The following is a 21,590-nucleotide window of genomic DNA, read 5'->3' on the forward strand; positions in this document are numbered from 1 at the left end:
CGCCTGGGATGCTCAGACAAGCAGCAGTGTCCCACCACCAGCCCTTCTGACTGTCAGTAGGAGCTGTCACACCTAAACATCTGTATTTGTCCCATAGGGGAAACACGGCAGGCACTTGCTGACCCTTAACTATCCTTTACTGCAGCTGAGCCCTCCCAGGTGCAGGGCAAAGCCTGCAAAACCCACTGCCAAGCGCAGGCAGAACCAGCCACTGGGGCTGGAGGGTTGGTTTCAACAAGGGAAGCAGAAGACATCAGAGCCACTGGGTGCGGTGGGCTCCGAGTGAAACACGTCAGTATTCTGCTCGGAAAGGACTTCAGGTTGAACAATTTCCTTTGAAATTTCAAGAGAGTAAAATCTTCTAAATGTAAACAAACTATTTCTCCTTTTTTGGGGGGAGTGGGAATTTATTCAAGCCACTTTCTGAATGTTTTCCGTTCGCTTAAAACTTGGAAATTTTTATGACTCAGAAAAATGCAGCAAAAGCATTCAGTTTTCCAGAGAGAACTCAAAAAAAAAAAAAAAAAAAACCACCAAATTATTTTTTGTCTGGTGATGAGTTCTAGTCCCGCCTCCAGACAAGTCATTTCTTTTCTCTGCCTCACTTTCCAGTAAAATTTCCAACTTCTCTACGTATCCTAAAACCCAACAAAGAAGGAAAAAATGGGGTGGGGGGGAAAGACTCAGAATCCCCTGAGAGTCTCATATAATCACAGGACTCCAGAAACTGGAAACTTTAAGAGAAGAAAAAACAAAAAAACACAAAAAACAACAGTTTTGCAAATCGCATGAGATCCATCATAAAATTGTCAGGGTTGGCAGCACCATAAAATCTATGATATTGTGGCCTGGATTTATGACCAAGAATCCTGAGGCTTTGGGATATTTTTTCCCTCAGCCCTCAAGGCACAAAGGTAGTTTTTGGGAGGTCGGCTCTGCCCTGGCAGCACAGCACCGAGCAGCAGAAGGGTTACTGCCCCTCTCAAGCATCCTTGTCCCTAGGGAAAATCTCACCAGTGCAGATTTGGTAGCTGCTGACCCCAGCAGGTACCAGAGTGGGGAAAAGCCACCTCCCAGAATCACTCAGCATCCCAGCTGTTGAAACCTGAAATGCGGAGGGGAGCTGATAGGGGCAGACAAAGAGCTCTCTGTGTGCCTGCGCAGGGCATCTGCAGCCTCTCCAGGTACCAGCCACAGTAACTGCAGGGAGTATTTTAGCCCAGGAAGGCAGCTGAGAAAACAGCATTGTGACCACAGCCCAGGAATTCGCATTCGCTCTTTAAAAGATGTTTTTAGCTGAGGCTGGGTTTCTTTCTCTCCTTCTCCACTTGAAGGAATTGTGCAGCCTGCACTTATTTATTACAGTTCATCTATAAAGCCCTGTTTTTCTTCTGCCTGGTGATGTTTCATGGCCACTTTCCATGCTGCCAGAGCACCAAGCTTGCTCCAAGGCTCCTCACCAAAAGGGAGAGGTTTGAGGCAAGGAGGTCCCCTGCCCATGAGGAGGAGGACAGGCCACCATTGCTTCCCCTACCCACCAGACCAGCAGCCCTCCTCCACTGGCTTTGCAGGGTTCCCTTTGGAGCCCAGCTCCCTCCTCACCAGCAACACAGCTCGCCCTCCAGCAAGTCCAGCTCTCCTGGGCTTCTCCACCATTCCTGTCACCAGGCCCATGGCAGAAGCACCTCAGGTCCAGCCCACCTCTGACACCCTCAGTGGCACTTATGGGAAACCACCAAGCAATGCTGAGGATTGTTTTGTGGCTCCTGGGACTTGTAGGCAAGAAGGGAAAGGCTAGTGGTGGCCATGCTTGTTCCCCTGTACCACGGTCTTCCTCAAGTTTCAAGGCCTCTTATGGATGAATTGCCAGTTTAGCTCTGAGTAGGGTGAATTTTGCAACCTCTTTTGTCCAATTCTTCCAATGACAGTAACTCCTATATAATTTTTTCCCTTTTTTTTTTTTTTTGTTGGTTTGCTTATTGTTATCGTCATCATTATCATACTCTGCCAAGGAATAAGTCTGTAAGAAGAGAAATGAAGGAAATTGCTTCAGGCTTTTTGTAACATAAAATCACCAACCAATCACACTCTCCTCCTTGACAGCTCCCAGTATTGTTCTGGGACAGCTGGGAAGAAGTACAAGCTGTTCCTCAAGGCTCAACATAGACCAGACATGCTCACATCCACGGTGGGATTCACCATGGGTCTTTGAACAAGTCACCTTTGTCTTTCATCTCCTAGCCACCTCCTCAGAGTTCTCCTGCTCATTCAAATGGCACAGCGGGCTGCGCTCATGCAGCACAACTGGGCTCCACCAAGGCTAAAGCCCAGAAGTGCTATATTGAAGCAGTAGCCAGTAACAAACTCTTTTAAGAAAAGGAAAAGGCTATGTCACATCCTCCCACCCACCTTTGCCTTCATCCCAGATTTTGCTGGTGTGACAGGTCCATCCTCCTGCCGCTGATGGCCTCCTTGCTCCTCATGCCAACTTGGCAGCACAAGGCTGTGTCCTCAGGGAGCCACCTGGCTTTTCAGCAGCCAAAACCCAGCGATGAGAGCCCACTGTGCCACCGCAGACTCCACCAAAGAGCCTCGGCGCTTCCCTGAAGACCCAAAACAGCTCAGAGGAAATTAGGCACGTTGAAAGCTTGAGGCTTTCCTTCCAAAGCTTGAGAAGGAATGTACCACGTGAGTTTGGCTTCCTTAATACTCTTTGAGATGCATGGCACACATTTCTGCTAAGACTTCTTTACTTACAGAGTAACTGCTGGCCATTTAATTACATGTAAATTACCATATAGTGATAAGATGATTACATGATTAGCAGTGGGGTAACAAAGCCTGGAAAGTACAATGTAATTGACAGCTAAATGCAGTGTAATTTTTTTATTCCTTAACTCAAAATGCAACTTAACTCAGTCATTAATCTGGGACAACTTCACATTCTGGAGGCACAGCATGTGATTTACTGAGCAATGCAACATTTCAGTAATTCCCTGGGAGGTGGCTTCGCGAAGATGAAGTATAACTTGAGGTCCCAGCCATGCCCACAGAAGGGTTACATGATGCCTGCGTCTCCTTCTGCCTGCAGATGTGGCCGATACCCAGAGCAAGCTCCCAGGGTAGCGCAGCATCGCATTTTGACTGTGTCTGACCCAACATTTATGAAACCCAGTTGCTGCAAGCAGAAGCCTGTAGAAGCAGAGACAGCTGAAGGAAGAAAGCTGCGTTGTAGCCAGCGCTGGGATAGCCCCAGCAGACACCACCCCCTAGGTCCCCTCTGCCATGGGACACTTAGGTGGGAGCATCACCCGTGAAAGGGCTTTACTAATCCTACTCACCTTCTGTCCCTTTGCAAGGTGTCCCTAGATGTCTGGTGCCCAGAGGCCACCAAGGCTGCCAGCCACGCATTGGCAGTGCCACTGCTGCAGGCGCACGAGCTGCTGCCAGTGGGCAGGCTGGGGACACCTCCTCTGTTCGTTCCCTTGACCTGGCCATGCTGCTCCCTGGGGTGGCCATGGCACACCAGCCACACGGAAGAGACGACTTCTCTGCTGGGCTTCTCAGTTGCAATCTCTTTAATTCTGTCGAGCTGATTTTCCCATCTTGTTTCCAACCCACGAAGCACCTAACATCCTCTCCTCCTTTGCTGAGGTTGGGACACGGCCCCACACCTCCCCTGGGCCAGATGTCCCCCACCGACCCCACCAACATGGGAATGGAGGGCAGCTCTATCTCCACAAGGGCTTCCCCATGTCACCCCAGCACCCACCCAGATTCCCAAGGTCGCTTCTAAATCTGCCTTGATGGGAAAGTGACCCCAGGAGAGCACGTCCCTTGGGGACGGGCTGGGTGGGAAGGACCTGTGGGACCCAGGCAGTTCTTCAACGGACAAGCAACAGCCCCAGACACAGCAGCCTCAAGCTCCGCCCATCACTGCCTAACAGCCATCCTCATAGGGATGATGTACCTGTTGTGGCACACCAGAAATAAACAGAAGTCACGCTCATGGGCATTAAGCAGAAAGAACAAAAAAAAAAAAACCACACCAAAAAAAAAAAAAAAAAAAAAAGTGGGCAGGTCCCTTGCCGTTGAGAGTGCGTGACATTTATTAGACATAAATTGGCACACAAGAACAGGAAAGCATAGCCAGGTAGGGATTATTTTCTTCTTCTTAGCTACATGGCTTTGGATACCTGCCTATAATCCCTTCCACGCGCATACCGGCATTACTGCACGTTCACACCCACGTTCTCAGTTGCTGACACACAGGTATACCTCTTTTGTTAATTAGAATTACTTTTAATTAAAAATATATGTAAATTATATAGTGTGCACAGCTTGGAGAGAAAAAAAAAGAAGAAAAGAAAGCAAACTTTGGTTTCAATAAAAATTTTAACCCCTTTGAATCAGCTGCTTTGCTGGCTTTGTGACATACTATGAGTTACTTGAACTCCCATGTATAAATAAATAGTACCAGGAAATTTTACACCTGAAAATTTTTGCAGTAGACATTTTTACTTACACACATTTGCTTTTTCTTCTCTTCTTGCCTCCCCCCACTCCCAGCCTCTCACGATCACAGTCTGCTCCTTTTAAACACATTTACTTAATATCTCACTTAACATACTCAGACCAGTATCCCTTTTTTTTTTTTTTTTTCCGGAAAGGAAGAAAAAGAACTCATGATAAAACGAAAGTCCAGGATTGCAAACAAGCATCATCATCATTTTTATGAGCAAACTTTTTCCTTTCGCTGTCTGCATGCTCCCCCCCCCCACTCTCCCCCCGCCGCCGCTGGCTCAGAGCCTCGCTTTCCGCATGCCAGTAAAAATTCGGCAGGAGACAAGCTGCGGATGTTTTCAACTTTGAAAGATACCCCACGCTTCTGTCAGAAACAGCTGATGGATCAGGAAAGACCGGGAGATGGGAAGGAAAGAACAGTGAGAGAATTACACACAAGTGGGAAAGGAGATAAGTTTATGGGGCTGGCTCCTGCAGGGACACGTTTTGGGGCGTCTTTAAGGACACATGGCACCCTGCAAGGAGCAATTCCATCGTGGTACAATGTCTGGGCGAGGTAGGTACCTGCTTTTCTTATTTGTGGGTTAACAAGGATAACACTAACAAAAAAAAAAAGAAACACCACTCCAAAATCCACCCTTGGTAAAAAGGGCTGGTGTGCCGGTGTCTTTTTTTTTTTTTTTGAGAAAATGGAAAGAAAAAAATATATATATTATTATTTATTATATAACATTGTCAACATCAACACCACAAAAAAAAAAAAAGTAACATCCTAGTTGTTTTCGTTCAAGCATTCTGACTGTGTTGAGAAAGGCAGCAGGAGTTTGGTGTCCCTTGGAGAACAAAAAGAGCAGGAGGGTGGGGGGGGACGAGGGCACAGGGCTGGCGGTGGCTGCAACACAAACTGGGTGGGGATGGTGGCAGGGGAGAAGTGTGCCGATTTGTTGATTTTTTCTTTTGAAACAAAAGAAAAAGGAGGGGGGGGGGGTAAGTCACACCGAGGCCGATGACTATTTCATCTGTGGTTTCAATCAGTGTCCGTCCCTCTCGAGTGCTATCGGTGAACATTCAGTTAAAACAGTCTTGCAAAATACTTTCACTTTTATTATCGACAGGGTATTTTTTTCCTTTTTCTTTTCCCATATTTATTTTTTTTCCCCCGTGGCTAATGCTCTTGCACTTTCCTGACCGCCTCGTTAGCTGTTCTCGCTCCACTCTGGCACCATGCCCACGCCGTGGACTGAGTGGTACTGGTGGGGCGAAAGGGTTCGAGGCACGCCGTGGGAATACAGGAATTCTGCAGGCTGTAAGCTGCTGGGGGGGGACTGGATGCCAGTTTGAGGTCCACACTGCCGGACGATGGGTTGGTGAGAAACCGAGGTTTGGTGCTGAAACATGCTATGGGTATCTCCTATTTGGGGGGAGGTATGATTGGCCACGCTGCTGAGCCGGGGCATCAGCGGCCCCGAGGTGAAGTGGGCAGAGAAATGCTGGTAGGGTAACCTGTCCATCGGCTGCATGGCAGACACTGTGCAACTGCTGTAGGATGGCACGCTCGGCCAAGTGTTACAGCTGATGTCTTCCAGGCTGGGCACAGGGTCCGTGGGGGGAGCGGAGCTGGCATACATACATGCTTGGCGCTGGGCTGATTCAGTCCTGTATGAAGTGTTCAGTCCCTGCTGCTGGGGGTAACTGGACCTGTAGAAAGGATCCTCGTCTGCCGGAGAAGTTTCCATGTAGGGCTTCTTGTAGGGATGCTCGGTGGTGGAACATTCCTCATCTGTTGGGAGAGAAAACTCCTGGTAGCGGACAACAATACCATGCCCTCGACTGAACCTCCGTCTCCACAATCCTCATTTTCCCAAGGACACAGCCCGCACAGGGCTGATCCAGGCACTTCTCTCAGTTATATCAGTGTAAATCCAGATGCCTTCCTTGGAATCGATCTGGATCAATCCTGCTGAAACCAAGTCTTGCACTTGGTCCTGTCTGCTGGACTGGGGCAGGGATTAGTTAGAAGCTCCGGGAGGAAAATTAAGGCTCTAAGATGCTGGAGGGATCCTGAGGCTTAGCTTGCTTGGTGATACCCCATGCACACCCCCACACCCCCATGTTCCTTGTCTCCTTTCTGCTGCCAGCACTTTGACCAGAGGAGTAACATCTGCCTCCAGATACAGCGCACCTAACAGAGAACCCCACTCCCAGCTGCGAGCCTCAGAGCTGCAAACCCAAAGCCTTTACAATGATATATTTTCGTGATAAATGAGACAAAAATGGAGATCACAATAAAAATCCCCCCAGGAGAGCATCAGCGATCGCACAGTTGAGACAATCAGACTTGGCGTTTTACAGCTCCAGTCTTTAGCTGTGCCAAGGGAGCTGGGCACATAAATCCAAGCAGGGCTGTGTGCTGGAGCCAAGTGTAACAAGAAAGAAAAGTAAATTTCACAGCTAGAAACAACAAGGCACAGCTTGCAGAGCCCTTTGTTTCCTGGAGCATCCCAGGCCAACAGAGGGAAGGAGATAAACAATTTAGGTGAAACCTCTAGGGTGAAGCAAAATGAATAAATAAATATGCACTTATTTATTCATTCACAGGGTCATCAAATGAAATCCAGCTCTGCTGGAATGGATGGCAAAGTTCCCAGGGACGAGCACTTCACCAAGAGATTTTAAGGACAGCAAAGCAATGGAAGGGGAGCTTGTTCTGACCCAGATTAACTTTGCGGTTGCTTCAAGAACAAGATTTCTGGTGCTGGCAGAGAAACATCCCACTTTGCTTACAGCCTTCTTGGCTGCACCCTTTCAACAAGGGTAAAAATTTCAAAGAATACTGCAAGAAATGGCCCTTTTCAAATTTTTTCAGCCAACATGTTTTGAGCCATAATCTTTTTACCTCCAAACTACAAAGGAAAAAAAAAAAAAAAAAAAAAAAAAACAGTTCCACAAAAGAAGAGGACTACAAGCATCTGTCCCCCAAGAAGCACTTGCAAAAACACAGGTGCTGTTTCCGGGCTGCTCCAAGGTGAATGCCCAGGTCTCCCCTTCAGGAGGTGCAGATGGGCAGTGCAGGCACCTTTTGTTTCTTGTAAGCACGCACAGCGCACACCCTTATTGCTATAAACAGCATCATGCTTTCTCCTGGAAGCTGCACCCACTCCACTTGTAATACAACCCATTACTCCAACTCAGGTGTCTACCAAGTCCAGCTGCCGTTAGTCTTCTCGGCCTGACAACCCCAGAAAACCTCAGGTACTGAGGTAACACACCTCCGAGACTTTCCCCTTGGTGTCCTTTGTTAGCAGCTGCCCGTAAATCCAGCTGGAAAGCTGCAGTCCCATTTTATCCTTTCTTCCTGACGGCAGCAAAATGTGGCTCCTTAGTCCCAGCGATGCAGAGCCCTGACAATAACGTTACCTTCCTCCTCTGCCTCCTCTTACACCAGGACAGAAAGCAGGATGGGGTGAGCGAGCAACACAATCGCACCTTTCCAACAGCTGCAATGGTCAGCAGAGAGGCACAAAAGTGTGTCACCCTCCTCAATCCTGATCAGGTTCATTTTATATAGGAGTGGCAGAGAGGATGCCGTCCCCTGAAAGGCAAAAGCTGGACGCACGGGTCCGAGCTCCCTCCTGAACACGGGGCTGTCACAGGAGGTACATCTGGGAGAACAGCCTGAGCTCTAGCTTTTACAGACAGCTCAAAAGTTTTGGATCCCTAACCCACTACTGAGTAATAAGAACACTACGGTGGAAAAACAATGTCTTGTAAAATAAAGCATTGTTCTGCTAATAAAGTTTTCAGCATTAAACCGCATTACTCTGCTGGCATTAGGAATCATTGGCTTGGGGTTTGACTGTTTATTTTATTTTTATTTTTTTAAATATACAACACAAAACAGTCAAACTCTGTTTTTCCGTTGTGTAAAAATGTGCCTGACTTACAACCTGTGGTTGCTGATTTTTCCATTTAGCCCAGACATTTCACCGTCTGCCACAGCCCAGCCAGGCAGAGCCACAGCACTATGGATCCGCTTCCAGAATTCATCACAGGTGAAGAGAGAAAAACAAAAACAACTTGGATTTCAGTGGAAACCCTATAGGTTTCTCTCTTCTTCTGTAAGCTCTCGCGGGCGCTCTGCTGGTCTCTCTAGAGCCAGGCTCACCAATGCCATATGTGGAAAGGGCACCATCGCTCCTGATTTTAAGATGTGTAAGGACACTGCACGCATCTCCAAAGAGGGCATTGTCACTAACGAAGGATTACTGCACACCCTAACAGCATCTGCCTGCCCTCTGGCCCCTCTTCCTGATGATTTTCCCATCTATGTCATCTCAAAGTGCTGGAGAGGGAAGAGAACAGTCCGTGTTCATCATCAGATGGGATGATGCAGACCAGAGATCCTCAGCTGGCACCAGCTGATGAATTTACACTGGTCCAGACTCTCTAGTCTGATCTGGCATCATCCCATAGCTCCTCACAGAGGCAACCAGAGCCAGCACAGAGCAGGCAAAGGGCATCCCCATGGTGCATGGAGCAGATCTGGGAGTGGAAAGAGGACATTCTCAAGTAAGAGAACGGCAAAAGGAGGACAAGTCAAACAGAGCTCTCACACAATGCTGAAGGCTGCAGTTTAAATTCATCCCCACTTGCTCTGGAGCCTGGACAGTCTTTCTCAAGACCTTAATCCTCTCTTTGAAGGTCCTCTCACCTCCTCAGCATCAGCGTAAGCAGAACATATGACACAACTGACCGGTCTGCCCTGGGTTTGATTCTTGATGTTGGTTCCCTGATAGCACTTCATTGTCCTTTTCCTGTTGTCACTGAGCCCTAGGAGGTTCTGGGCACTTCCAGGAGATGCTGACCATCCTTTGCTTTTGTTGTTATTCTTGGAAGCCAAGGGTGGTGATCAGCTCTTGTGACCAGCCCCTCGATACTGCACAAACCTCAAAAAGCAAAAGGTTCTGCCAAGCAGGGGAAGCTGCCAGCACTTGGGAGAAGCTGCTCCAAAGTGGATCCAAGGAAAACGGAGCCTGCAGAATGGGATGGAAACTGGCTTCCTCACAAGGAATTTGATGTTCTATCTAATGAAGGAGCTTGAGCGAGAGCATAAGCAGTTCCAAGATTTCCGGTATTTACTACTTCCAGCTGGGTTGTAAATACCACACAAATGGCTTTTTAAATGGAATTTTCCCAATTCCAGGATTAAGGCCATCCAGAATAAAATGCAAACATGTAAAATCTCTGGACTTCAGGGTGCACTGGGCCCACCGTTTCCCCTGGTGTAAATCAGGAGAGCTCCTTTCCCATTCATGACAGTCAGCTCCCTGGGACGGAAGACAATGAAGAATGGGACCCAACTGTTTTAGTTTTTAAAGCTCACCCACACTTCCAGGGCACTACAGCAGGTTCCTTCTGACTTTATGAGGGAGACACAAAGGGTGATTATCACCAACACGGTTGTTTTATCCAGTCTGGTTTCTAGTGTGAATCTAGCATGAGCCTGAACAGCCAATACTGGTGTGCAAGACTGACTGTCAACGATTGTCAAAGAAGAAAAAAAGGCAGATTCAACCAAAATGAACATCCCTAGAGGGCAAATAAGATATACATCCCAGGACATGAGAGCTAAGACACAGTAATTATTTCAGCAGTCGCACAGTTTGTGATACAGCTGCGTTGCATTGCAGGGGAACACAACAGAAAGGGTGGTGGGGCAGAGACAATCCGACCCAAAAAGCTGGAACCCCTTCCAGAGGCAGCGAGCTGCTGGCACTGCCTGCAGAGGAGGGCAGGATGCTTACATGGTGCTGCTGAAACTACAGGACTGCAAGCAATGTGGCTGCACAGCAAAAGATGGGTGCACACCAGCCCCCTGAATATCTCCCCACCTTGTAGGCAGGCTCTTCTTCACCCTGTGTCCCAGCAGCCACCTTTCCCTGGGCTCCAGTGCATCTACCCAAGCTGCAGCACAGTTCAAGTCTTGGCCAACTCGTTGCATCCCCTAACATCAGGAGGACAAACAGCATGTCCTCCAAGAAGACATCTCATACCTGACTTTTGTCCCACAGAGTCTTTGAGTGAAAGAAGGCTGGGTGGGATGAGGGAGAAATCAGTTCAGTGTCTCCACCCTAACAGTGCCTGTTCTTGGGGAGAAGAGGGAAAGGCATTGCTGTATCTCCACCGACCTCATCAGAGCAAGAAGGAGATGAAAAATACATTCTTTTTCCCGGTCAGGGTCATGTCCGAGCTAGGTGGCTGAAGGATACGGTCCTCGCTGGTTGGAGCCAGTGGATTCTGCCACGTTCCTCTTCTCCCTCAGAGTGCCAACATGACAACTTTTATAACCTCCCCAGGGAGAGGCTGTTCCAGTCGCCTCCTGTTCAGCATCACAAGCATCCCAGAAATCTGCCAAGTGGTTGAGATTGTGTAAGGCTGGGAGGGAGCAGAGGTTTAGAGGGATGGCTTTTTAGTTCACAGGAAATCTGAGGGAGAGGATAACACAAGGGAAAACAAGCCCCAATGCCTTAATTGGGACGTGGGGCTAAAATGAAAGACAGAAAGCAAGCTGCCTGCTGGTAAGTCCTTTTGGGCTTCTCTGAGCACAACAATGAGAGAGGGAGAGATGGAGAACAACCAGAAAAAAGGCAAAGCTCTAACTGGTCTTTGTTGCAGCCTAAAAATCCACATCAAGAACTGAAGCCACTCCTTGGTAGAATACAGGATTGGAGTTAATCCATCCGCTCAAGACCAGTGGCTCAGTGAAATGCCATAATCAATCTCAGTGTGGAGCTGGGATACAATGCAGGATGATTCTTGCCTTGAGGATTGCCATTCCCCAGTGTTCAGCACACTCAGAACATGCTGGAGCAGCAACCCCACTGCACCACACTGGGGTCATTCCCAATGCTGCGACCTCGCAGTCCCACCTGCACACCAGGAATTGCCAGATTTGGAGGTCTGGGATGTGTCCTTCCTTCCTTCCTTCCTCACCCAGAAGAGCATCACCTCCCTGAAACAGAGGACCCTTCAGAGATAACACCCCCTCGCAGCCCTGCTGCTCTCCCCTAATGTAACCGCATATCAGATCTCCTGAGCGAATCCATCTTTGCCTTGACAGCTAAGAACAACACTGTCAACCACAGAGCTAAATCTTTGTCTTAGGTCACCAAGGAAGTAGAAGTCGAATAAGGTGCCTTCGAGTCGCTTGAACACAGACCTATTCTTAACTGAGCCTAAACCAAGACTTGACCTCCTGATTAAAAAGGATACAGAGAACTACCATGAGATGTCAAAGCTGGAAGGAGCCGTATCTGAGAGACTATCTTGGAAAACAGTGGTGGCATTTGCTACAGAAGATACAGACGCCAGCTGGACTCAAACCCAGCTGCCCTTGCAAGCACTTATCCTTTACCACAGCCTTAGGAAAAGGAAATAATCTGCTTGAGATAAATCCTAAACTGACTGAAGAGGAGTCCATGTTTGGGGAGCTGTTGTCCAACAAAATCAATAAAACTTCCAGTCCAGAAATGGGGACAGGGGTGCATTAGGAGTAAACACGCTCCTGCTTACATTTTTTCTTAGATGGTGAGGCTTGGCTTACACAGAAAAGTAGGAAAGCAGGCGAGCTGTGAGGGAAAGCTTAATATTACACTTAGAAAGGAGAGGTTGGAAAAGGAAGAAAAAGACAAATATTACAGGTAAGGTTATTTTCCCAAGTTCAGTAAAGATCCTCACTCAGTGCTAGAAGAAAGTGCCACGCTCAGTTTGAGTTTGGGATGAAACCTTGGATCACTTTCTGATTTATCTGAACAGAACTGCTCATCTCTAGTGACTTTTTTTTTTTTTTTAATTAATTTCACTTTGCAAAAAGCTGCTTGGCAGCTTATGTTGGCTCTCTGTTTCCCATTAACTTTGTGTTTCTTTTCTTTAAGCCCTGGTGGCTGTTTTCGATTTACTAGATGTGTGGGGAGGGGGAAATAGGCACAGAGAGGAAAGCAGAGACTCAGGCTCCTGAGACGTACGGCTTCGCGGAAGAAGCCGGTGGTATCGCACAGGACACTGCTTCTCTTTGATTAAAGCATTTGGCGGCTTCGATAAAAGGCCCTTAACTGCTTGTGCCACTCAAGCCATCGGAGAGATAATGAGGGGCCATCGGCCGTACACACAAGGGCTCCCTTTGCCAGTCTCCAGCACTTTCGCAAGGGCCACGCAGGCCAAAAGGGGCCGGGGAGCTTATTACAGGGCAGATAGTCGTCTCTTTTGTGACAATAAGAGGAAGTGAGATAATTGGGGGATTGAGGGAAACCACCCATGGAGACACCACTTAGCGAGAATCCCAAAACTGGAAGGAAACCTCTGTTGATTCCTTATCACGTTACAATGTGGAGGCGAATGATGAATTGCCCTGCAGTGTGGGGACACGCAGCAGTCGGAGATTGTCCAAAGGGGTTGTTGCCATTTGGGCCAGCTTGTTTTGGTTAGTTTTTGCAAAGGGGAAGAGGAGCGGTGAAAGCTTGGCTCCCAGGGCAAAGGAACACTGAGGATGGATTGCAGGCTGAGGGATGCCAACGGTGAACGGGACCTGCCTTTCCATGGCTGACAGTGGGGCTCTGCAGCAACCCAGTGGTGTCCCAGCACCTCGCACCCACAGTCCCACACCAGCACGGGGGTAGCAAGGGCCACACGCGCCACCTCTGACCTTAGGGGACACTCTGGGAGGCCGCTGCAACTCCTTATTCCCTACCTTACAGCCAGCTCAAGTCCAGCATCACCATTTCCAATCACAGCTTTGATACACTCTATACGAGCACAAGGATCACCTGGTCAGCTGTAGGGGTCAGGAAACAATGCCTCTGTTTTCCACTGTTTAGCTTATTCTCAGGAAACTATTAAGATTTGTCAATTAGTTTTATGTATATATATATACTTGTACACCACACGTGTGCTTTTACAACATTCAGGGGATTCACCAAGGAGGTGACAGAGATTTCCACTGCCCTCCTGCCGCATCTGCCAGCACTTCCCAGCATCCGCCACCTTAGACTGTGTGTCTACAGCGCACATCCCAGCACCCCAGGGGTTACGTTACTAAAAATAATGACATGTGGCTGACTGATAGGACCATGCAGGGAAGCAGGAAGGGATCTGCAGTGGAGAGAGGCTAGTGGGCTGGAGAAATTCTTGGTGCATGCAAATGCCATGATGCATGCTGACTCCTGTGAGCTTTTCCCATGCAATGTAGACTAAATCCTGAGAAAGGGCAACACGGCTAGGCAGCAACCATCCCCTGCCCACCTCACAGGGTTGCATTCAGCTCTGGAAATTCCCTATTTTTTTCTGTAGGCCTGTGGTGGAGCTGATCTGAGGCTTTTGCTATCTCAGTCGTGCAAATGTTTCTGCATCTAAGCATTCCCATTGCTTTGGGAGAGGAAGGGAGAGACTGCAAAGTGCTCGCTCCTGCCCGAGAACAATTATCCCATCGATATCATGGGGCTCTTCACGCCAGGACGAGCTGAGCAGTCAGTGTAAAGCCCTCACAGTTTGATCCCTCAAGCTCTGTCAAAGCAGGTCAGTCGCACCAGAGGGGAACGAACATGGATATCATGATTTTCAATCCCACGCCCCATTCATTAGACCGAGCATTTAAGTGGAATTGCTTTCTGCAGACAGGCAACTGTCTCCCAACTGTGAGACTCTTAGTGGAAAACTGTGCAAAATCCAAGCTGTCAAGGTATCTCCACTTGGAGATTAAGCCTGTCTGAGGGGCTATGGAGGCAGATAAGTCATCGTTATCTCCAGCACCAGCTATCATACTGAATGTGGATTCAACGTGGGTGAAAGGTACAGCCACCCCTCCAAACCACTCACTCCCAGCCTAGCAGCAGAGACGGAATTTTAGGCTAGTGCTGGTGAGAGAGAGGAGCCACCCAGCCCATCGGGGGGGAGCTGCCCACCTCCAGAGCACAGCCTTCATCCCTTACTCATCCTCAAGTGTCACCATAAAGCAGGCTGGGGCTGTCCAGCCTGTGGACAAGGGGAAACATCAGAAAACCACGTTGACAGTCATGTTAGGAAGGGGAAAGAAGCGAGCAGGGAGCAGCCAAGGTCTGACCTTTTCTCTTGGTGCAGTGGTAGATCTGGCTGTGCTCCTGGGAGATCGGGTAGGGGTTGGCAGGCGGTAGCAGGTCCTGGGAGGTGCTCGACACCCCATTCTCACACTGGTACTGGGAGCCCAGGTTGGAGGAGGCAGAAAGGACCCTGGTCTCACCACTGAAGGGGCTGTGATTCGAGGACACTTTTTGTCTCACTGTGCTCCTGGGAACAACCGGGTACTCTTTACTAAAAACAAAGAAACAAAACAACAACAAAAAAAAAAGGCAGAAAAGGAATCAATTAATAAATAAATCAGTGGATTAATAAATGAAGGCAGCACATTAGTGTCATGGTGTTTGTTTAGACTTTCAGAGAAATAGAGACGTGCCTCCCGGGAGACTGCAGCCCCGTCACACTTTATCCATGCAGCACTTTTCTATTTCCCTTTCCTTTTAGTATCTCTCCCTTTAGATTTGTGCCTCTCCACCACAACTGCTATTTTACACCCATAGACAAAATAGATATATGCATTTATAGCAAAATACACAAGATCAGTATTTACATATTATGATAGCATTTCTAAACTATATTTTATTTATATTGTATATGTGGACATGCACATGCTTGTAATTAAAAACTTCATTTCTGCCAAGCTGACTTGGAGGTGGATTAAATATTTAGGTCTACTTTTTCTACCATATGGTAGCTGTCCCCATTCCTTTTCCTCAGGGTCTGCCAGCCTGGTTGTCCTGGATGGGGGATCCCTGGACCAGGGAACAAGCTCTGCTCCAGAGCGCTCAGAAAAGAGAAATAAATAAAGACCTGATGCATGCCAGAGCCACATGTCTCAGTGGAGCCAGGCTAGAGGGTGAGCACTAACAGAAAGTCTGGTTCGTTCCCTTGCTGAAATCTGGTTTGAAGCAGAGATGCTTTGCCAACACTGGCTGAAAATCCCCTCTCCTATGAGACCCTACAGTGTGTTTTGGAGACATTTCTCTAAGCACATCTGCAACGTGGCTGGACAAGATTATTCCTGCTCTGCAGGGGGAAGAACTGAAGCTCAGTAAGGTGTCCCAGAGAACTCCAGCGAGGTGCAAGCCTCCTCCTGGGCTGTCTCCGAGGCAGCTGGGTGCTCCCTGCACCCAAGGACTCGTCAAAATGCATAAAGATCAGGTGGTTCAGCACCATCTTGTGAAGTGCCACCAGGCTCAGAGCAGCCAGAGCCTGGGTCCCAACACAGGCTTTCTTCTTTGAGGACCAAGCTGGCTTTGAGGTACCCTACTCACCTGCCCCAAATCGTTATGCTGGAGCAAGGACAGATCCTTAAATGCCATAAGCAGGCTCACCTGGCCACTTACATGTGGAGGAGGAGCCTTGAATCTCCAGTTATGCCCCTTAGAGAGAACCTATCACTGTAGCAACTCAGAACTTATTTACAAACTTTAACAATACCAATTATATAAACCTACTCACAGCAGGAAGCTTTCATCCAAACCACTGCTGTGGTGGCTGCCAGAAACATCAGCAACTGAGCTGCAGTGGAGGGGAAACTCACCCAGGAGCTCAAAACCAAATAAATGTGTCTCTTATTGTGCCATGAAACCTTTCCAAACCCTGGCACTGGTGGCTTGCTGCGGAGAGCCTATTCCAAAGGTGGGGGTTCTTCCCCTGAAGCCCAGCAGCTCCTCCCCACAGGGCTGTCAGGAGCATGGCTTTCCACCCACTTGGGCTGGCTTACCAGGCAGCTTTTTCCCAGAACTGAAATCCAGGCTGTGCGTGAGGAACAAGAGAGAGACGGATGGGGAGGAAGCAGAGATTTATGCCTCAAGATACCCTGGCATCCATGGCTGTCTTGCGTATGCGGTGGGCTGCAGAGGACCTCTTTGCCTATGGACACCCAGCACTAGCACTTCCACCACAGAGGCTCTTGCTAGAGGGCAGCTTTGGTGGCTCTTCAGGAAGGTCAGGGTCTCCAAACCTCATGGGTGACCTTCAAATCTTCTAGGTTCTAGAGGCTCTCCCAGCCCTACCAGGTCACGGTGCTGAGCTGCCTGCTCCTGTCGTGCTCTACCTTCACACAGCAAACTCCATGGAAATAGTACCAGCAGGACACCCCAGAGCTGCATGCCCACCATGTTTCCCTTCCAAGAGACAATCCATAAGGAGGTGACACATGGGCCTTGCCCTTAGCTCTCCTCCCTAATGAGAAGATGCTGCCTGGATTGGCTGCTTCCTTATTCCTCAGCTCCACCACCACCACCACTCAATCCCCCAAGAAAAGACAGAGCCTTGGGGGGGGGGGGGGGGGGGGGGGGGGGGGCGGGCATGTTTCAGTGGGATACCTGTGAGCTACCAGTGGCGGAGAAGGAGAGACATAACATGGCGTGATGCTACATCATGTTCTCTTTGACTTTTTTGGAGGATGTACATCATGTTCTCTTTGACTTTTTTGGAGGATGCACTCTGGATGGGATGTCTCTGTGGGACATGGATTAGATCTGGATGGGGGTTTCTTGCAGTAAATCCTCACAGTAGCTCACAGGTATCCCACCACATCAGACCCTCACTGTCTGAAGCACCACACAAACACTAAGAAGCCATCCCCATCCCAGATACTTCTTACCTAAATCAACCCTTTCTCTGTCTCAATGGAGAGCTGAGAGGGGAAAATTTTAAAAACTCAATTGTTTTCTCTTGATAAAAAAGTATTTTCTTTCCATTAAGGAGCTGTATGCCCAGAACAGCAATATTTTTACCCTGAGTGCCAGCACAGGTGGTGTCAGGATCCCACGCTACTGTTGTGCGCTGGGGACCAAATCCCTTTCAGACTGCACTTCCCAGGGGACACGGCAGCCTCCAGGGCCATAAGAGAGGACCATTATGTTCTGCCGGAGACATGGCAGGAGCAGGGAGTCACGCTGGAGAGGGAACAGGTTGGAGACACCAAGTTTCCAAACAGCAGTTCCCAGGAGGTATCACCATGACTTCTCTCCAGACTGAAATGTTTCCATTTCAGTCAAAACATGTTGCGTGTTATTTTTGCCAAAAAATCAACTATTTGAGGAGGGAGAGGAAGGAAAGTATTTTTTAACTGAATATCTAAAATATTCTCTTCACTTTGCTGTTTTTCTATACACAAAGGCAGTTATCTCTGTATTTCTACTTTTTTCTTCCTTATAGGAACCAAGCTTTAATAAAAAGGTGTCTTTGGTACCTTGTAAAGCAACAGTCATCTTGACATTTATACTGTTCCCTGAGCCCACTCAATATGCAGTGTGCACAGCTACCATTTTTGGTCTTTAAAAATGCATCTTCTTTTTTTTCCCCCCAGTACCTAAAAGTCACCATTTCCAAAATAGCTGGTTGTAATCCTGAGCCACAGTTTAATGGAATGAAAGGTTTTGTTCACTGCTGGCACAAAATGACTGTTGTGTCCAGAAATTTTGCTCTCAAAAAAAATTGTAGCAAGGTAGGTAGGGGAAAAAAGCACTAAAGCCTGACTCAGACAGGCAATATAGGAAATTGTCCACACAGCAAGGCAGAGACTGTTTGTTCATGGGCCAGAATGTGAGTTTTACACAGGGGTGTTAATGGGCTACTTTTTTTTTTTTTTTGCGTCAAAAATTATAAAATTCAAAAGAAAAAAATCAAAGTTGGTTGGGGAAAGAATTTACAAGGAAGGAAGCTGTCACTGGTCTATTTAAAGTCTGTTGGAGGCTAATGATGAACACTGTTAGCGTGGTCGGTGTATTACCATAGCAGAGGGGGACAGGGAGGAAGGGGGGAGCCACATCGTGCAAGGTGCTGTGCAGCTCTGCACCACCAGGCTTCCAGCTGAAGGGCCATCAGGAGAGAACGTTACCTGGATTTTCATTAGAGCTTGAGGGAAGAAATCAGGGATGAGGATAGATGTTTCCCAGACTCGTGGGATCAGACACCAGCTCCACATAACTGCCTCCTAGTAGCGCGCACACATTCCTCTTTAGAGTTCAGTGTATAACCCTGGCCCTACGGATCAGGCCTTACAAGTAAATTCTTCCTGCACTTCCCGAACACTTCCACCCAAATCAGACCTCTGCCAGGTGGAATTAGCAAACTCAGTCTCCTTTTCTCTCATAGTATCTTCCCCCTCCCCCAGCCAAACGATGCCCTCGCCACGACAGACTCAGGAGCTCCATAAGATCACTTATGCCACAAATTCATATCTAGCAAAGAAGTCAAAGGAGCAAATTCAAGAAGGTTTTGTAATCTCAGAGCTGGAAACCATTTTTGCTTCTGCAATCTAATACAACTTGTGGAAAAATTATAAATTTAATTATAAATATAAACCATCACAGAGTGACATCCAGTCCACTTTCTTGCTTATCACTATGCTGTAAGAAATTAATACTTTTCAATCTATTTTCATGTGCAGACTTGATGCTTCCTAATGTATCAGCCAATGCATAGTAAACACAGCTACCAGCCAAAAACCTTGTTAAAAATCTCCTTGAAGCTCCACAGTTTATAACCAGGAAGCTTCTGCACTGAAGCATCCAACCCTACTGGCCCTAAGCAGATTATTTGTGATGAAGATGCTTCTGCTACTTCTGCAACAAAGCATTATATACCAAGGCCTTCCAGAGATGCTGCAGCTTACAGGAACAAGACTTCAAAAAACTTGTATGATCCTTGTGACCTGACATTTGATATCTGTTCAAGGTCAAGACGAGGCATGATACAGATTTCCTCATGGTTAGCTGCCACCAGGTTCTTACAGCATCCTTTGAAGCTCCTGAGCTAAGCACTGTCTAGGTCTTGTTCACAATGACAATTCCCAACCTAAAATCTGACAGAAGGTATAGCAGTGGCCAAACACGGTAATTCCCCTCCACTCTTTCCAAATTGCCAGGAGATTTTAACACCTCCTTGGTCAGTCACTGCAAAAGGACAAATGTTTGCCATCCATCCTAACAGTACTGTTCCATCCACTCACCCAGCACCCATGGATACAATGGTGCAGAATCAGACCCCAATTCCAGATGTGCAAATATAACTCAAAGGCATTTGGGTTTATATTTCCCAGGCCACCAGCTGTTGGTCCTTCCTGCTGAGACTCGAGAGTAGGAAAGAAATGGAAGTCAGCCATAGCAGATATAGAAAGAGGAATGAGGAAAAAAAAAAAAAAAAAACAAAAACTAACTGGAATAAATATACCATCTCACAAGAAAAATAATAAACCAGAGAACAATTGTCAATGTGCATTCATTACAGCTTATTTCCAGCATGTTGAAATAAAATTGAACCACCCTCAAGAGACTGTCTGGAGAGTCTGAAGTGGACAAACTACAGCAGGAAGGGTCTTGGTAGAAGAGGAACTGCTGAGTACTTCCTTCAGTCTTAACCTCAAGTACGAGCTCTCTCTGCATGGGGACTGCAGGCCAGCCCCACAGAAAATAATACCCTAGGCTGGATGTCTGGTAATGCAAGTCAGAATGATCACTGAGAAATATGGAAGGCTGTTCACTGCAGCATTCTCCACCAACATATCAGATGTCCTGACTTCTTGCCAGAATGTGAAGGGGTCCAATAACCCTGGTTTGGGTGCATGGTATGTTAACAACCAGTGCTTCCATCACTCACCTGAGCAATGCAGCCCAAAGAGATCACTGCAACAAACCCAAGAACCAGCCGTGAAAAGAACCAGCTAGAGATCTAGAGCCGTCATTATCAGACAAATAAAAAGCTAGATTCCTGCAGACAAATCCCACTGTTCATGTGGGAGTAAAAGGAATACGAGAGGAGACGAAGAACGGCTGTTGGCCAACAGCGGCAGCATCCCTTCATGCTGGGCTGAGCTTCTGCAGATCAGGTCCTACTGGGCAGATCCCCCAAAGATGGGGAAAAGGAGGAAACTGCAGCTACCCTGTGCTTCTTGAGCTGACTTTCTCACTTTAAAAGAGCTGCAGATACCCTCCAGTGAAGACTGTAGAGCCTTGGTTTGGATTTCCTCTGAATTCCATCAGATTCCCTAGAATACAGTTCAAGCCTACAGTTTCCACTGGGGCTTTGACCAGGAAAATTCCCTTGGGGACATTTGCTGGAGGAAAGCATCATCTCTTCAGCAGATGTTATAACTCTATGTCTCACACTGAAAATGTTTCAGACAACACATGGCTCTTGGGAGATTTCAGTGACAGAACATGGGAAACAAAAGTGGAAATGTAAAGATGCAATGAGAAGGTGCAAGAAGAGCAAGGCCATCTGCAGTGGACCAAGACCTACTTGCATTAACCAGCCTGGTACCTATCAGTCCAACACGGTGTTAGCATGCCAGTGCAGACAACCCTTTTGGAAGCCTAGAGGCTCGTCTGTTTATTCTACAGGCATCCCAAAAGACACTCTCTTCTCCATTATGCCAGCTCCAAATCGTGGTATTGATTTTATGTCCTTCGTGTCTGGCCCAGTTTCTGTTCTCAGCTACACCAGGGAATCCTTGGAATAATTCCTTTGGAGCCAGGAAGATTACTGTGGATTAATGCCAAAAGGCAGCGAACTGTGGCTCATGATCTTTGACAGAGAAAACACATACATAACATCAAACTACACTGCCACTCTTCTTTGTCAAGTGGATCATTCTGGATCTTTTTCTTTCTTTGAAAGGGCCCAGGATACCCATCAAGAGAGCTAAAAGCTACCCTTTCATGTAATCATCTTTGCTCTCAATAGCTTTCCCAATAAGAAGCTTCAAGGACTACATTGCATTAATTTCAATGAACAGTAACTAGGGCCCAAGATTTCCAGAAGCTCTTCTGCACCCATAATAACACTGAAGACAATGGGAGCTACAGATGATCAGCAAAAATTGGTTAAATAGTTTAACAGTATTGCTCTTTTACAGTGCTCTAGCCCCAGACCCACAAACACTTCTCCCCTGCTGTCTTTTGGCAGTCACAGATTAAAAAGAAAAAACAAACAAAAAACCCAAAAGC

At 47.6% G+C, this 21,590-nt stretch overlaps 1 protein-coding gene across 1 annotated transcript in view; it reads right to left on the reverse strand.

Moving 5' to 3' along the window:
* Positions 1 to 5,288: 5,288 nt before the first annotated feature.
* The window catches only part of TBX5 (T-box transcription factor 5), a 37,335-nt gene continuing 21,033 nt past the window's right edge, over positions 5,289 to 21,590 (reverse strand). The window contains exons 7-8 of the mRNA XM_013295791.3: positions 14,639 to 14,865; positions 5,289 to 6,304 (exon numbers count right to left, since the gene is read on the reverse strand). Coding sequence (XP_013151245.2) covers positions 5,721 to 6,304; positions 14,639 to 14,865 — 811 coding nt within the window. The 3' untranslated portion in view covers positions 5,289 to 5,720. The remainder of the gene's footprint in view (positions 6,305 to 14,638; positions 14,866 to 21,590) is intronic.

This window comes from Falco peregrinus, chromosome 2 (genome assembly GCF_023634155.1).
Source record: "Falco peregrinus isolate bFalPer1 chromosome 2, bFalPer1.pri, whole genome shotgun sequence".
Taxonomy (NCBI): Eukaryota; Metazoa; Chordata; class Aves; order Falconiformes; family Falconidae; genus Falco; species Falco peregrinus.